Here is a 19,101-nt window from a genome sequence, read left to right as displayed (position 1 = left end):
ATAAGAACCTTCAAGATCTTTTCTTGGCAACTTTCAAATATGCAACACAGTATTACTGACTTATAGTCACTATGCTTTACATTACATCGCCATGACTTACATATTTTATAATTGAAAGTGTATACCTCTTGATCCCCTTCACTCATTTTGCCCACTCCCCTTCCTCTCTGGCAACCACCAATCTGTTCTCTGTATCTAAGTTTGGCTTTGCTTTGTCCATTCATTTTGTTTTTTGATTTCACATGTAAGGGAAATCATACAGTGTTTGTCTTTTTCTAGGACTTATTTCACTTAGGGTAATACCATCAAGGTCCATCCATGTTGTTGCAAATGGTAAGATTTTATTCTTTTTTATGGCTGAGCACTATTCCATTGTGTGTGTGTATTCATCTACTGATGAACACTTCGATTTTTTCCATATCTTGACTACTGTAAATAACACTGCTAGAACATAAACGTTCATATCTTTTTGAATTCGTGTTTCTGTTTCCTTCAAATAAATACCCAGAAGTGGAACTCATGGGTCATGTGGTATATTTTCAATTTTTTGAGGAACCTCCATACTGTTCTCCACAGTGACTGCACCAATGTACACTCCCGATAGTATACAAGGGTTACTTTTTCTCCACACCCTCACCAACACTTGTTATTTCTTGTCATTTTGGTAATAGCCATTCTGAAAGGTACAAGGTGACAATTCATGATTTTGATTTGCATTTTCCTAATGATTAGTGATGTTGAGCATCTTTTCATATGCCCGTTGGCCATTTATATCTTCTTTGGAAAAATGTCTATTCAGATCTTCTGTCCATTTTTAATCAAATTATTTGGGTTTTTTGGTTATTGAACTGTGTGAGTTCTTTATATATTTTGGATATTAACCCTTTATTGGATATCTGATTTGCAAATATCTTCTCCCATTCAGTAGGTGGCCTTTTCATTTTGTTGATGATCTCCTTCACTGAACACAAGTTTTTCAGTTTGATGTAGTTCCATTTGTTTACTTTTGCCTTTGTTGCCTTTGCGTTTTTGGAGTCCGGTACGAAAACATCATTGCCCAGACCAATGCCAAAGAGATTCCACCTATGTTTTCCCCTGTAAGTTTCATGGTTTCAGATCTTACATTCAAGTCTTCAGTCCATTTTGAGTTAATTTTTGCATATGGCATAGGTAGTGGTCCAATTTCATTCTTTCACATGTGGCTGTCCAGTTTTCCCAACACCATTTATTGAAGAGACTTCCTTTCCCCATTGTATATTCTTGCCTCCTTTGTCATAAATTAATTTACCATATACGCAGGAGTTTATTCCCAGGCTCTCTATTCTGTTCCACTGATCAATGTGTCTATTTTTCTTTTTGCTAATGCCATACTGTTTGATTACTATAGCCCTGTTGTATAGTTTGAAATCAGGGAACATGATGCCTCCAGCTCTGTTCTTTCTTAAGACTGTTTTGGCTAGTCAAAATCTTTTGTGGTTCCACACAAATTTTAGGATTGTTTATCCTATTTCTGTGAAAAAATGCCATTAGAATTTTGATAGGGGTTGCACTGAATCCACAGATTTCTGTGAGCAATATGGACATTTTAATAATATTAATTCCAATCCATGAGCACAGAACACCTTTTCATTTGTGTCTTCAATTTCTTTCATCAACGTCTTACAGTTTTCAGAGGACAGGCCTTTCAACTTCCTAGTTTAAATTTCCTCCTACGTGTCTTATTCTTTTGATGTAATTATAGATGGGGCTGTTTTCTTAATTTAAGTTCTCTTTCTGATAGTTTGCTGTTAATATATAAAAATCCAACAAATTTTTATGTGTTGAGTTTTTTTTACCCTACAACTACACTGAATTCACTTATTAGTTCTAACAGTTTTTTGGTGGAACCTTTAGAGGTTTTCTATATACAAAGTCATATCATCTACAAATAGTGACAGTTTTACTTCTTCCATAAAATTTGGATGCCTTTTATTTCTTTTTCCTGCCTAACTGCTCTGGTAGGACTTCCAATACATGTTGAATAAAAATGAGCATCCTTGTCTTACTCCTGATCTTATGTATTCCTTTAATTCTACACCTTTAAAATAGAAGGTATGGTGGTACAAAAACCAAATGGTTAAGCTTCTCATTATGTCCATGGAGAACATTTTTTAATTTTAATAGAAGCCTCATTTTTTTTATTCTAATACAGGAAGAAGTGAACAGGTGGTTCCTTCTTCAGTTAACAACATACTGTTTGTGAAATACCTTTCTTTCATCCTAAAAGGTGAAGTTTGTGAAAAGATGGTAAAAGCTATTATATAACCTCCTTGCTTATATCCAGCTCTCACAGCAGTCCCTAATTAGAAACTAAACTCTTTGACTCAGCTGCTTTAGAGCCAAATGCCACAGAGTTGATCCACGTGGAGGCCAATAAGATTCATTCTGCCATACAGCAATGCCCACAGTCAGAGTCTGGTTGGTGGCCTGGTTTAACCAGGACAGAGGGGTTTCAATGGTAAAACTAGGAAAACCCCCAGCAAGTGAAACAAGCTGGTTACCCTACCCATAATTGTAGCCCCACTCAGCCATCTGACAAATCCAAGTAAGTGACAAAATAAATACATCTGTGTAAATTCATACACATTGATTAGAAAACAATGTATACTTAAGTTTTAAAAGAATATTTAAATGTCGGGGCGCCTGGGTGGCGCAGTCGGTTAAGCGTCCGACTTCAGCCAGGTCACGATCTCGCGGTCCGTGAGTTCGAGCCCCGCATCAGGCTCTGGGCTGATGGCTCGGAGCCTGGAGCCTGTTTCCGATTCTGTATCTCCCTCTCTCTCTGCCCCTCCCCCGTTCATGCTCTGTCTCTCTCTGTCCCAAAAATAAATAAACGTTGAAAAAAAAAAAAAAAAAAAAGAATATTTAAATGTCACTTAACAGTCAAAAGTTCACTAGTATTTGGAAAAGTTGAACTCTGCTCTCAAAATTAATAAACTTCTTGGAGAAGATTTTCTAGAAACAGGTAACCTAATATGAAATTATTTAAACGCCCATCATCAGTTGCAACATGTTATTTATGTCTAAGAAATGTTACCAAGATTTTGTATATCTAAGCAGCAGGATACAGTTTTAAAAGAGGAATCGCACAACTGAAAATGCTAGTGAATTATTCATGTTTTCATGATTTTAAACACCATGCTATGGCATCAACCAAAGAAATTGTGATTTAAAATATCTATAGCATCTCTAAATTTACAGAGGGACAAGATGAAATAAGTTCTAGACTTTGGCCACACCCTACAATATCCATCATACCAGCTTTGAGGAAGAATAAAAAAAAGTTCTTGCTAATGACCAAAGTATTCCCTGGCAGAGGCAAAGTGCCTCAGGAGGGAGATTAATTCTTTTAAGTTCTGCAGCAATAAAGTACTTAATGTGACCATAATGGCTTGAAAAATTTAATAAAGTCTCCAATATTCTTACCACTGGGTAATCTTTCAAAGCAAGTACTGCAGAGGATAAAATGTGATGCCATGTCTACTCTGCTCTATTCGCAAAAGATATAATGAAATGATGTTTCCATGATACTGAATTTCAGAATATTTTCCTCCTTTAAACATATTTTTATTAATTTTAACATGTCACCAAGTCTGGCACCCAAACTTATCTTTCTTAATTTATTTCTGATTACTTCCCAACATAAACCTTTCATCCTGATTAATCTGGTTTCATTATCTTCAAAACTGGCCATTTATCCTTCCAAGTATATGAATTTATTCATGCCAATAAATTCTACAATTTCTCGATTCCTTAAAGACCTCCCTGTAGCCTTTATGAAGCATCCCTGGCAGCCTGGTCCAGGGATACCGCCTGAAACTACAGGCCTTCTTGACTGGCTTTTCGACTGACTAGTCCACTGATTCAACAATTCATCGTAGACTACTTTCATACGGCTATGCCACGAGTTTGTGCCCGGACAAACAACATATATAATCTATGTACTTCACTAACACCTAGCTCAAACAGTAGTCCCTCAACAAAGGAGCTAAATGATAATCATGGCAATGGAGTAAATATCCTCAATGCCTTTGGCTCAAAAACAAGCAATGGGTGAATCAGAAAAGCACTGCGGGATTTTTTTTTAAACTAGAGATCCTTGGGCCCCATACTTGAAGTATATATGGGTGGGGACAGTCAGGGCATTCTTACATTTTCAAAAGCTTTCTGATTCTAGGATTTTAGGAAATGTTAACCATTCTGTGGAAGGAAGCCCCAGGGTGAAAGTGTTCCCAAAGTGTCCACTACAGATCATGAGACTCTTCAGGCAGACCCACCAAGATGAAAAGGTGTGTCTCCCACCACCGTCACCCCCACCCATCCTCTGACCCCACTTTAAAACTGGCAGAAGAAATGTAAATTCATGCAACTATTTAAGAAGAAAAACCAAATTCACAGTTATATTGTCATAATGCTATGACTTATAGATTTTAGAGTTACTTTAACAATTATTTATGTGGCCTAACAATGTAATTGTAAAAACTGTATGATTGTTTTAAGTTTTAAACAAGTTTTATGTTTAAACATATTTTTATTAAACACTTTCACTGTCTAAATTTGTTTGAAACAATCAGTATTAGCTGGAATGTTTGATTTGTAAATAGTAACATTTTGTCTGTACAGATGTTACTGTCATGCTAGAAAAAGTTGATCCAGAGTTTTTATTTTTATGAATCAAGGCTATTAAACAATTTGGCAGCCTTTTAAAAACAACAGCTTTGTTTAAATAGATTACTCTGTTTCTTTACATAAAAATATTTTAATTCTCCATTTCTGGAAAACTTTATCCTGATAAGAAGCCAATATATAATTATTTTATGATTACAGTAACATACTTTAGAGAAAAAACTTTTAATTCATATAAATATACAAAACAGCATTTTCTTTATAAGAGAATCTATTTAACTTTTGACTTTCTGCTCTTAGTATTTTCATTTTTACTTCAAGAATTAACATTAGAGGCTAATTTTTAGAAAAAAAATTAAGAAACAAAGAAATGGGAAATATTGGTAATAAGTATGGCAAAGGATCAATGAAAAAGGACAACTATCACAAAAGAAAATTAGACAAGAGATAGTAATAGGTCATTATCAAAAGAAAACATGAAAGGCCAAGAAACATTTAAAATACCAATTTTTTTTTTTTAATTTTTTTTCTTTTCTTCATTTATTTATTTTTGGGACAGAGAGACACAGAGCATGAACGGGGGAGGGGCAGAGAGAGAGGGAGACACAGAATTGGAAACAGGCTCCAGGCTCTGAGCCATCAGCCCAGAGCCCGACGCGGGGCTCGAACCCACTGACCGCGAGATCGTGACCTGGCTGAAGTCGGACGCCCAACCGACTGCGCCACCCAGGCGCCCCTAAAATACCAATTTTTGCTAGAAACCAAAATAAATACTGAACTACATAATTTTTCCCCCGGGTAAATTGATAGTATTTTTGTTAAACTAGTACACTATAACCAATATGAAGACATGGACATGCTCATATACTCCCGGTCAAAGTGCAAATTTTAGAACTTTTCTAGAAGGCAATTTACAACATGTATCAAAAGCCTTAAAAATGTGCGTATCTTCAGGGGCTCCTGGGTAGCTCAGTCAGTTAAGCATCCAACTCTTGGTTTCAGCTCAGGCCATGATCTCACAGTTTCATGAGTCTGAGTCCCCTGTCGGGCTCTGCACTAACAGTGTGGAGCGTGCTTGAGAGTCTCCCTTTCTCTGCCCCTCCCCTGCTCATACTCTGTCTCTCTCAAAATAAATAAATAAAAACTTTTTAAAATGTGTATATCTTCAGCCTACTAATATCATTTATGGGACTTCTTCCTAAAATATTAAACGGACACATAATCAATGATACATATTTATGTATATATGTGTTTATACATGCATATACAAATTCACTACAGCACTACTTGTGACAGCAAAACTCTGGAAGCAACCTAGGTGTCCAATAATAGGGGGTAAATTAAATAACTTAGGAGTCTTTTCAAATTATACTCATAAAGAAATTAAGACTATGAAAAATTAATTTTATGGTTGTTTCTGGAAGAGGAAGAAAAGAAAAACATCTGAATATTAATATTTAATTGTATGATGACAATTTTGTTTTAAAACAATATGAAAGTCTCTAAAGAGGTTAGAAAAGTAAATAGTAATATCTCTGGAAAATGGAACCATGGATAACTTTTATTGTCTTCTCTGGGATGTTTTCTCTATTATCTTAATTTTCTATAGTGAAGTATGTTACTTTTATACTCAGAAAAAAATCAGATATGAACATATCTAAAAACTTTTAAATTCTCCATAATGGGCAAAATTTACTAATCAGAGAAATTTACTACTCAATATGACTCCCTTGTCAATTTTTTTTTATTTACTAAATATTTAAAAGGAAAAATTACTTGGGGCACCTGGGTGGCTCAGTCATTAAGCACCTGACTCTCGATTTCAGCTCAGGTCATGATCTCATGGTTTGTGGAATCAAGCCCCACAATGGGCTCTGTGCTGACAATGTGGAGCCTGATTAGGGTTCTGTTTCCCTTTCTCTCTGCCCCCCCAAATAAATAAATAAACATTAAAAAAATAAAATGAAATTTTAAAAAGGGAAAATTATTCAAAGGACAAGAATGAATACTTAAAACTTTTAAAATGTTTTGTTACTGTTTTTGTCAACATTCAAACCCGGAAAGAGTCTCAGAACATGTAATTCAGTCTCAGAACGTGAAAGTACCAGAACATACCGTTCCAGGGTTGGTGACGATCATGCCTTTGCATTCTTCTGCGTATTTCTGCCATTCAAGTTCTTCCCACTGAAGCATATTGGCGATCTCCTCTTCGGGAACCAGGGCTTTGCTACACCGTAATAAGTAAAGGAGAATCTGGTGCATGGACAGCACTTCCTTTCCTCCATCTAGAGTAGGAGTGGAAAGAGAGGGAAAAATAAGGCTACTTAACAGCCAATCATCAGCCGAATAAGGAAAAACAAAACAATAAGGGGAAAAAAGGACATTTATAAAAAAGTAATTTAGAATTTACATTGTTTAACCAGGTGCCAAATAATACAAAAGCCATTTGTTTCACTGATGAACAGTGCTCATAAACCATCTCATTTACTAAAATGGCAACAACATTATAAATGATAAAAGGCTCCATTTGTGAGGCATGAATATAAAAAAAGTGCCTACCTAAATAAATTTAAAACCACCTAGCATAAAGAGCCACAGCTTATAATATACAGAACTATGTTACGTCTTAAATATTTTATCATTCCTTCTAAGGTAACAGATGAAAGCTCTTTAGAAGTGATGTTACTGTCTTAAGGAAATTCTAAGCTTTTATGAGGTATTTATGGATGTTTCCAATAAGCTATTGTTGCATTATGGTCTAATTTTTTGGTGCTAATGTGCTGCACCTGCCGTGATGAATAGCACTAAAAAGCCTGTACTAATATCATGAAGATCATTATGGAGTTAGTACACGGAAAAAATACCAAGTACTCTGAGGCTTACAGAAGCATATATTACCAAGTACAGAGCATAAAAACAACAAAGGACATAATTAAAGTACCTTGGAAAGAGCCAATTAATCTGGTACTTGATGAACCAAAGACATTAATATAATGTGGCCATTAATTTTGTGTTCACATGCTTCTGCCGTCTCTTTGGGCTTAACTTCTTGACCAATGTATGCAACCACCTTGTACCCCTTTTCTTTGCCTAATCTCGACCCAAGGAAGGACAAGAGGTCTGAAGGTATGGAGAACAATGACCACCCTCCCCAGGTCAGGAGATATGCTAGGAACTGCAACATAGTGCCAAACACTTCATGGAGAAACAAGGGGACCAAGATGATGGGGATGGGTGGGCACAGATGAGAGTGTCCTATTTGTGCGAGGGATTAGTGGTACCCAAGGAATTTGGGTTACTAGAAAGAGGATAAAAGATCTTTATATAAGTTGCTGTGAGATAAGAGCCTGGACAGGATTACACATCTGAGAAAGAAGAAAGTAAAGATCAAAATTCCTTTTTGATCTGTATTTTTTTTTAAACCTCAGATGCTGTTATGGAACTGGACAGCATTGCTGCTCTAGAGCTACTATATATGTAGGCATGCATTCATTCACTAAATACTTGCTTATATGCAATAAGTATTTACTGAGCACCTATTATGCAGCAGGCACTCTTCTAGACCCTGGAGACACAATGGTGACCTAAACAGCTAAAACCCCTTATATTCCAGAGAAGGGAAAGAGACCATAAAAAACAACTACATGACAGAGCAGGTCAAGATGAACATTCTTCCGTGAAGCAGAATCAAAATGGGCAAGGCACTACGGCTGTATTTAAAATGGTGGTCAGGAAAGGAGTCTTCAAACAGGTGTCATGTGAGCAAAGACTAGAAAGAAGCAGAGGAACCCACCATGCAGCAATCTGGGAGAAGAGTGTCTCAGATAGAAAAAAACAGCAGAAGTCCTATGGAAAGCGGGACCGATGTGTTCTAGGAACTGCAAAGAGGCCACCGTGGATGGAGTGAAGTAAGGAACAGAGTACGAAAGAGGTGGCAGGGAAGTCAGATCTTGCACAGCTTTTACAGAGCACAGTAAGAGCTCTGCATTCTATTCTCACAAGGGAGCAGGGTTTTTACCATTATGTGCCAGGCACTATGAGTGGTGCCCTGTCACAGCCATGGAAAAAAACAAACAAAAACACAAGCTCCAGGTCCTCAAGACATATGTAAGCTAATAATGATTAATCACAACAGTTCCTAGAGGAATCTTTGTAGATAGCATTCTGAAAACAGAGTTCCCTTAATCCAAGATACAGAGTCTCCAAAAAAGAAAAAAGAAAGAAAGAAAAAAGAGAAAGTCCAAGAAGTGACTAAAATACAATCAACCCACCTACTGATTCAGAATACTGCTCACAGCAGCGAAATCTTTTTATGCCTCATGACAAAACATCTGCTTTAAATCCAAGAGTCACCTTTGATTAACAAACTTCCACTGTTAAGGGCATATTTCTCAGAGTCTGTCCCAAAAAAACATTTCAATCTCTCTGCATATAAGATGTCTTCCTCAATCCATGATGTTCCCCTCTTTGCTAAGGAGCCCGGCAAAGCCACAATGCCTCTCTGTCTGAGCCCCCAGTGGTCTCTACTTCCAGGGGGTCTGAAGCAAACAGACGGACAAGAGAACTTTAAAACCAGAATACGCTGATGTATGCTACATGTGTATACATACAGAACAGCAGAGAGAAAGGAACCCTAGAGAGCCCCGAGAAGAACTACCACACTGACTAGATTCACTAGGAACAAAGAAAAGAATAAAATAATATTTGGCTCATAATCTCTACATTTGGTAGTACCCCTAAAGAGAACTCTGAGCCTACAAGGATCCAACAGAAGCCCAGGATGCCATAGGAAGGTGGAGAGTGTTGTTCTGTTATAAGGATTAGAAAAAAACACTCAGATTTTATTTGGGGAGACTGGTGTACGGTGGAAGGAGCAAATACATGCAACGCCAGGTATACGGAAGAGCACTAGAACCTCCCTACTAGCAGTTTCGGAGGGCTGACTTCCTAGCCCCGCAAGGAGAAGTGAAATAGAATTTGCAGCTACGAGGATGGAACTAGAGGGTATTATCCTAAGCAAAATTAGTCAGTCAGAGAAAGACAAATATCATATGACTTCACTCATATAAGGACTTTAAGACACAGAACAGATAACACAAGGGAAGAGAAGCAAAAATAATATAAAAACAGGGAGAGGGACAAAACATAAGAGACTCTTAAATATGGAGAACAGAGGGTTACTGGAGGGGTTGTGGGAGGGGGGGATGGGCTAAATGGGTAAGGGGCATCAAGGCATCTAACCCTGAAATCACTGTTGCACTATATGCTAACTTGGATGTAAATTTAAAAATAAATAAATAAATAAACAAACAAAACAAAACAGAAATGAAATAGACTAAGTGCTATGAATTTAAAGCAAAAAGTCTAAAAAACCAAAAAGTATTGGAAGAGGGGAATACCTGAGCCTACAAACCAAGGGCAAAGCCCAATTTAGGAGAAGAATACCAGCAAGATAAAGAAAAAAGGCCACCAAATGCTCCTAAGAATGCTTTTACCTAGTTCACATACAAAGCTGCTAATGAGAAAAGAGAGCTTTAATAGCAGCATCAAAACTAGAGCCATGTAAAAACACACACATCGGTGCAAAGTCGGTGATGCTGAAGGAGAAATTGTAAATCCATGCTGAAACCTGCTAAATATTTTAAATGGCAACTAACACCTAAAAAGATAGGTATTTACCACTGTGACAAAGCAGAAACTCAGGACAGATAACCGGAGATGAAAGGTTTACCCAGGGGAGGATCAAGGCACTGCTCCAGGTCCAGTACTGGGGCGCAATCCTTGTGGAATGTAAGAAAAGGAAGATGAGACCAGAGTCCTGCCAGAGCCTGCGGGGCAAAGGCTGCATCCCTCACACCCAGCCCGGTAAAAAAGTCACTCCATAAATACTTGTGGAATGATTTTCTGAAGCAGATAAATAACATGGCCACTTGCTCGCAGACTGCCATGAATTTACTAATGTTAATGAATTGGCTCTTTTGGTTTGTCTGTTTTGCTACATGTTTATGTTGGGGATTTATGGAACTATGTCACTGAGGGCTAGGAAGTAATTTTTATCTCATTGGCTGAGATAAATAGGACATGATATAAATGAGAAATGAGAGCGGGTAAGCTAAGGTTAGCAGGAATTCTGCCAGCACTGGGACTGGAGCTGTGACAACGGCTCATTATTCGGGAAGAACTGGAGTTTGTGTTTCGGGGAATGAATCTGGACAGTCATTAACGAACTGACAGACTTTATAAACTGTTTCTCAGAGACCCAATTCTCTCAGCTTATATTGCTTGATTATTTATATGGGGGGGGACAATTTGTTAGGGAATCTGTGTTAAGAATATGGCTGGTTAAACAAGTATTTTTCAATGGTGTAATAGTTATTTTAAGAACTATAAAAATACCTTCCTCTTTCCTACATGGAGAATAACTGTATAACTGCATTATTATGTTTCCTGTATATTCCTGCTAACATGTCTTCACATAATCTCAACTTTTGAAAATGTGTATTAACAGGTATTTTCTAAACTCCCCCCTCAAAAAATCACTCTCCAAATAGAAAGTTATATTAAGATGCTATATCAATTGATGTTTTTATCCCACTACACTTGGCCCCCTGGGAATTTTGAGATAGTCTCCCCCTCTGGCTCTCTCTCAGCCATGCCTTGAAAACTGCTTCTCCAGAATGGGGCAATTTCCAGAGATCAATTTGCAAGGTAATAAACAGATTTGCAAAACGGATTCAGGAATTCCGAGGGTTTACTACAGTGATGATGTAAGCAATGACCAGGTTTCCCAGAAGTACAGCTTCCTGTCTTGAGTTATACCCTGCCCTGTCCCCAGGTAGAGCAAGAATAAAACCTTTAATTCAAGAAGAGCTCTTATCAATAGTCTGGCTACCAAAGGTAGAGGTAGGGATTGGAAAGAAACAAAAACTTGAGAAAATCCTTAAAATCTCAATAAACTAGTTGCTCTGTGATTTGACTCCTGGTAAACTGGCCTGCATTAAATAATCCTTGGTTTAAACTATAAGCTTAATTTTGGATAAATCTGTATGGAGCAAATGAAACTGCTGTCTTCAAAACTGTGTAAACTGGGGAACTAAAGAAAAATTATGATGACTGATACACTGTCAATTAGATATAATAAATTGATATAAATGAAAAGTAAATGAGAATGAGAGGATCATGAAATACCTGAAATATATGAAAGCTGCTCTTTCTCATAAGAGTTCAAGTAAGATGCAGATAATCACCATGAGATTACATTTTGCCTGTCAGATGGACAAACTATAAAAGACATAATATCCAATGTGGACAGATACATAGAAAAAGGATACTGTTAAAAATGTTGGTTAGAACTACCTATTATGTCCTTTCTAGAGAACATGTGGGCAACATCTTTCTAGATTTAAAATGTGCATACTGTCTTAACGAATAATTTCACTTCTAGAACTCTAGCTCATAGAAGATATACAAGACTATTGTCGAAGTATTTATATGTACTGGAGAAAAGAACAGAGATCTCTAAAATATTCGTCACTAGAGGAACTGTCCAAAAAATTAATGTCCATTCATACTACAGAATGCTATGAAGGTGTTAAAGAAAAAGGCAATGTATTTTTATAGCGGATGTCTGAAATAGTCAAGTAAAAAAAGGCAAGCTGTATAACATATTTAGTGTTATCCCACTTGAAGAAGAAAAGCATAATTTTCCCTATATGGATTAAAACGAATACAAACCAAACCATTTATAGCACCTACTCATTTTCACCCTTCTAGAAGGGGATGTTTACTTTTTTGCTTTACACACTTTTGTATTATTTGTGTACATACACACACACACACACACACACACACACACACACAGTTGAGCCAATAAAGGGTAAAGGTAACACTTCAATTCTGTGAAGAAAGAATGATCTTTCCAATAAATGGTGCAGGATCAACTGGATGTCCATATTTAAAAAAAGGAATCTTGATTCTTATACCAATTAGAGAAACAAATTTTGAGACATATTAAAGATCTAATTTCTAGAAAATACAGGAGAGTATCTTGATGACCTTAAGATAGGCAAAGATTTCATACACAAGATACAAAAAACTCTAAGCATAAAAGGAAAATTGGGTATAGACTATGTTAAAATTAAGAATTTATGTTCATCAAAAATCACCATTAAGATAATGAAAAAGCAATCAACAGAGAAGGTATTAGCAATCTATACATCTCACAGAAGTCTCATCTATAATCCATATACTATATACCTACAAATAAATGAGAAAAAGGCAGACATCACTGAGTAGAAAAATAAGCTAAAGACTTAAACAGACACTTCAAAAGACAATATCCAAATAGTTAATATATGAAATGATGCTCCATTTCATAAGTCATTAGGGAAATGAAAATTAAAACAATACTGTGATACCTCTGAACACTCAACAAAATAGCTAACTTGAAAAAGAAAGAAAAATGCCAGGTGTTGGTGAGAATGCAGAATAACTTGAAAGGTCATATAACACTATGGGTGGGGATGGAAAATGAAACAACCATTTTGGGAAACTGTTAGAAATTATCTACAAAGCTTAATATAAACACAACCAAAATTTCTACTCCACTCCTAGGTATATATCCACAATGAGAAAGCACAAATACACACTCACCAAAAGGCATGTACAAGTATAACGATGAACATATGTATGGTATCTGAAAGAGCCAAAAACTGACAAAACCCAAGTGCCCATTAATCACAGATAGGTTGAATACATCTTAGTCATACCATATAATACTATGCAGTAATGAGAATAACCAACTACAGTTAAGTATACCAGGTGTCTCAAAAACTCTTAATGCAAAATAAGACAAAAATAAAAAGGAACACACAATTATAGCTTTTATCATTAAAAAACAAGCAAAGCTAACATGGTGATTTTAAGTCAGAACGGAGGCTACCCTTGAGGAGCAGGGAGGTGACTGCAAAGGGGATCTTGGATGCTGATAATCTTGATCTGGGTGCTGAGTACACAGTCATATTCACTGTGCAAATTCACTGAAGTCTTATATTTATGATATGGGCATTTTTCAGTGTTTGTGTTATACTTCAACGGTTTACTTTTTAAAAATGAGAGACAATACAAGGGGCACCTGGGTGGCTCGTTAGTTAAGCATCCGACTTTGGCTCAGGTCATGATCTCACAGTTTATAGGTTTGAGCCCTGTGTCAGGCTCCGTGGTGACAGCTCAGAGCCTGGAGCCTGCTTCAGATTCTGTGTCCCCCGCCCCGCCCCCGCCTCTGCTCCTCCCCTGCTCACACTCTGTCACTCTCTCTCTCAAAAATAAACATTAAAAATTTTATTTTTAAAAATGAGAGACAATACCAGAGAACATTTGAAAGTACATTCACTCTTATTAGTAACAAAATACAGGAATAATTAACTAAGGCACTACTGTGATCAATTAAAGTCAGTAAACAAAGATTTATTGAGTCCCTGCTATGTGCCAAGTAGTATGTTAGCACTGATACAAGACAGACACTGTTTACTCCTTAGCCTCATGAAGTTACAGGAAGGAAGGAAGAAGTGAAGAAAAAAGGAGGGAGGGTCCAAAATGTGAAGATGACTAATAATGCATTTTTCATGGCAGCATAAACTGATGTTATTCTTTAGAGAAGAAATTTGGTACTATATACCCCATTCTTTAAAAGTATCCATCTACTCAATGAATTAGTGAAAACTGGGATGCAAATCATACATTAGTATGATGACAACTATGTAGAAACAGCCTCTGCACAAACAACAATAAAAATATATATTAAAATGTTTTTTATTCACCATTTTCTAAAAGATTTTAATGAAATCGTATTGTGGAAAACAAATCAATCATAATTTGCCACCCAATATCAAAATGCATTTTATATGTTAAATATTTTTCTGTATATTTCAGGGCTTTTTAATATATGTATTTCCAAAAGGAAGTCCAAGGAAAAGTAAATCCTGCTTAAAAATAAATCAATAGACCTTTTTCTTTATGACAAACTAAATGGTATCCCTACATAGTTATAGGAAACATTTTGTAAGAGTTCAAATCCCACAAAGTAAATATCTGACATAAGATTTTTCTTTAAGATGATTTTAAAACTGTCCACTTTCTCTTAGAATTTGTTTGGTTATAAAGTGCCTAGAGGCAGACAGATAGAGAAAGGAAAGGCTTTCAACAAGCTCACTGTAACACCATTTTCTAATAAGTTCGTTGCTAAAGTTCCATTATAAAATCAGAGATACGTTCACATGAAAAGAAAAAAGGACTTCTCAATAAAATAAAACCAGCTGTACAAAGGAGAAAAGCTTTTGAATGCATCTTCCAAATGAAACTTTCCAATAAAATAAGCACTAACAATAATACCAAAAATATAAGTAACGCTACTCTAAAATAAAAATAAGCCATTGTGACTGAGTGTCTCAACTAAGGGAAGAGTATCAAGGACAAAATCTTGAGGAAAATCTAAACTAGAATGAGTAGACAAGAAACAAAAGCCATAAAAGACAAATCAGAGAGCTAGGAGGAAAGCAAAAAGAGCTCAGCACACAGAAGAGAGGGTCAAGAGCCCAGGTACCACATCAGGGAAGAGACTGAAACTGATGTGGTTTTTGGGAGGACAGCTTTGGCATCAGCAGCTGCAAGGGGGTGGGGACAGAGTTAGAGGGGGTAGGGCACCCACGCAAAGCCAGGCTGTGAATGGACCAAGGTCTGACAGGCTCATACGAGGGTTCTGAGGCATGGGGAGGCAAGGTCTCCAGCACCCAGGAGGACAAGAGGCATGAGAAGGAGAGCATGAACACAGGGCTGACCTCCTGAAATTGCTGATATGCAGATGTGGGCAGAAAGTTTACACTCTGAAAAGCTCCCCAGATGAAATTGTAGACCACAGATCTATTGCAGCAGCTAATTGTTTTTCTCCAGTATCACTGAGTGGCCCATATACAGAACAAGAAAAGGCAAATGGCCAAACTGATATTTCTTTTTTTTTTTTAATTTTTTTTTTTAACGTTTTATTTTTTTTTTTTTTTTTAATTTTTTTTCAACGTTTTTTATTTATTTTTGGGACAGAGAGAGACAGAGCATGAACGGGGGAGGGGCAGAGAGAGAGGGAGACACAGAATCGGAAGCAGGCTGCAGGCTCTGAGCCATCAGCCCAGAGCCTGACGCGGGGCTCGAACTCACGGACCGCGAGATCGTGACCTGAGCTGAAGTCGGCCGCTTAACCAACTGAGCCATCCAGGCACCCCCAAACTGATATTTCAATGGAGGCTGGTGGCTAGCACAAGGGGCTGAGGTCAGTAGAGCTGAGAGATAGACGTCAGAGCACAAGACTGAAGAGAGAAGGCAAAGAAAGGTGGCTCCACACAGGGAGAAAAGGGAAGACAGATTCAGGTAGAAGCAAACAGACTAGGGCATAAGAGGCTGGAGGAATAGAAAGATGTCACCAGAAGGAGATTCTAGGGATGAATTCATTTAGGTAAAGATTTTGCAAACAAAAACACATCCAAAGATTTCATTGAAAACCTTGCCATTTTTAAAAATGCTAAATAGAATACCATATCGCATAGCTAGACTCTTGAAAAAAAAATGTAAAACTTAAAATACTGCTTTAAAAAAATTAAAGGGTCTCCTGGGTGGCTCTGTTGGTTGAGTGTCTCTTTTTTTTTTTTTTTTTTTTTAATTTTTTTTTTTTTCTTTCAACGTTTATTTATTTTTGGGACAGAGAGAGACAGAGCATGAACGGGGGAGGGGCAGAGAGAGAGGGAGACACAGAACCGGAAACAGGCTCCAGCCTCTGAGCCATCAGCCCAGAGCCCGACGCGGGGCTCGAACTCACGGACCGCGAGATCGTGACCTGGCTGAAGTCGGACGCTTAACCGACTGCGCCACCCAGGCGCCCCGAGTGTCTGACTCTTGATCTTGGCTCAAGTCATGATCCCAGGATCTTGGGATCAAGCCCCATATCAGGCTCCACACTGGGCATGGAGCCTGCCTGGGATTCTCTCCCCAACCCTGCCATCCCTCCTCTGCCCCTCTCCCCACTCGTATTTTGTCTAAAATAAAAAAATAAATAAATGAAAATTAAAAAGTAGTACATTTACTTAGTGAGAAAATAACTTATTTTTTCACTATAAAATGCATAAAAGCATGTGTCAAAAAAAATAGGAAAAAAACCACCTATAATACAGTATATTAATATACCTATTATTGCAGTAATTTTTGCCTTAGTTATAATCATAGTGCATATAAAATTTTATACCAATTGTTTTCCAACTAACTATATGCATTTTTTAGAGTCATAGTTTTCCCATATTAATTTTAATACTTGCATGATACTTTATCTAGATCTTCAAAATTTATAAATCGCTTGTCCACTGCTCATCTAATTTGGGGCTATCATATATTATACAGGGGTACAAATCAGAATGTGTAATTTTACATTTCATTCCTGACCTAAGAAGTAGATAATTAACAGTATCTGAGATGGGAACTTGTCCATAAAGATTGAAAGGAGAACGGCAGGCTTATTTTCAGATGCACTATCACACTGGGTCACTGACAAGCCAAAAGATTTACCTGGAAGAAACCTCACAAACCGTGGCATGAAATGAAATCTTGGGCAGCAGGGAGGACTGTCTTCAAACAAAGGGCCTAAAGCAAACAAGTGAAAAGGAAAGAAAAAATAAATAAAACAGCCTTAGAAAACAAACGCTGCGACTTAATTCCTAAGATTTATGACAACCACAACAAAACACCACCAGAGAAGTAGGGACATAAAAAACACCACCCCTTCTTCTCCCCAACGGCTCAATCAATCATGTGGTAACTGCCACAAACACCCAATGAAGACTGCAGTGAGGGGAGTCCCCAAAGTCAGAGGAGAATAAAGGCCCCAAGGATATACCTAGTATATGACATGTACAGGAAAACTATTTTTAGAAATCCAAAAATATAAAGACTTGTTATAACTGAACTACTGCATGATATAATATGCTTGTATTTTAATTCTGTTCTACTTTAATCAATACAACTGGGGGGAAAAGAGAGAAATGCCATTAAAAACTTGGTTTGAAAAGCCATCCATCAATACACTGTTTTAAAATTAGGTAAGTCAATGACTGATGGAATACAGATACTTCCAAAGGAATGAACAATTATCTAAGAACTAAATTTTGGGGGTGCCTGGGTGGCTCAGTCAGTTAAGCAATCATGAGCTCACAGTTCGTGAGTTCGAGCCCCACGTCCAACTCTGTGCTGACAGCTCAGAGCCTGGAGCCTGCTTCAGATTCTGTGTTTCCCCCTCTCTCTGTCCCTCCCTCATTCACACTCTGTCTCCCAAAAATTAATGTTAAAAAAAAAAAAAAATTTAAAAAGAACTAATTTGAAACTGATACAGCTCAAAGTGTATGTGTGTGTTTTGAAGGCTAACCAAAATTCTGTTTTAGTAAACTGTCATCTTAGAAGAAGTTTATTACAGTAAAGGTCAATAAATTTAAAATATTAACTAATGAGATTTTCCCTAGTGTACATAAATCAAGGTAGTTACTCATAGTAACTGGTATCATCTTCTGAGGTATCATCAGATAATGGATAATGGTAATTTTAGCTAATGAACACTGTCAAACTGTATTAAAATAAGAACTTATTCACATCAAATGATAACAACTGTTCTTATGAATAATATACTTTTCCCTGGGTATTTCAAAAATAAGGGAAATTTCAACTGTTTCCCCACTTTCATAAGTTTTTACACATATTACAATATTCTTTTATATGCACTATACTTTTCTTTATATCCTATTATTTACCTTTAAGATTCCAGTCATACAATTCCAAAATATCTCTGAACAGGAATAACGAAAAGAGCTCAAGTCCTTTCACACAAAAATTCTGAAAAATAAACCAAAATCAAATTACTATACTACAGCAAATATATATCAACGAAAGATTCAACTTGTCCTAGTCAAGTGTCTTAAAAAATGTGTATTAAAACTATACTAAAATCATGTAATTTCCTAAAAAATATGGCCACTGTCCTACAAGAGCTAATTGGCTGGCTATATAAAGTAGGCAATAATGCCATTAGAATTCCTACAAAAATATGAACTCAGCCCTTCCAAACATACAAATAAAATGATGTGAAATTTAAAAATTAAAACCTTGTATTTTCCTAATCCACTTCTAAATCTCAGAATTAGAATCTCCTAGGGACTTTTTGTTAATTCAAACTACACACACACACATACTGACAGGCTCTAATAGGTTTGTCCCCCAACCCTACCCCTGCTCACCCTTACCCTTCAAACACCCAGAATCACTATTACAGAGTTACCATAAAAAGAGGCCTTTTGTGCCCAAAAAAGTTCAAACTCTTAATGAAGGCAAATAAAGGGCTAAGAAAAACTACAA

General features: G+C 36.9%; 1 protein-coding gene across 4 annotated transcripts in view; it reads right to left on the bottom strand.

Annotated features, from left to right (window-relative positions):
- Window positions 1–19,101, bottom strand: part of DROSHA (drosha ribonuclease III) — a 126,835-nt gene that overhangs the window by 67,083 nt on the left and 40,651 nt on the right. For all 4 annotated transcript variants that reach the window (XM_047093843.1, XM_047093834.1, XM_047093858.1 and 1 more), the window contains 3 exons: window positions 18,501–18,582; window positions 17,269–17,343; window positions 6,781–6,950 (listed from right to left, as the gene is read on the bottom strand). In XM_047093843.1, coding sequence (XP_046949799.1) covers window positions 6,781–6,950; window positions 17,269–17,343; window positions 18,501–18,582 — 327 coding nt within the window. The remainder of the gene's footprint in view (window positions 1–6,780; window positions 6,951–17,268; window positions 17,344–18,500; window positions 18,583–19,101) is intronic.

This window comes from Lynx rufus, unplaced genomic scaffold (genome assembly GCF_022079265.1).
Source record: "Lynx rufus isolate CCGP_SWC_20201006 ecotype Redwood Valley unplaced genomic scaffold, mLynRuf1.p SCAF_1, whole genome shotgun sequence".
NCBI lineage: Eukaryota > Metazoa > Chordata > Mammalia > Carnivora > Felidae > Lynx > Lynx rufus.
This window is presented reverse-complemented; position numbering and strand designations above follow the sequence as displayed.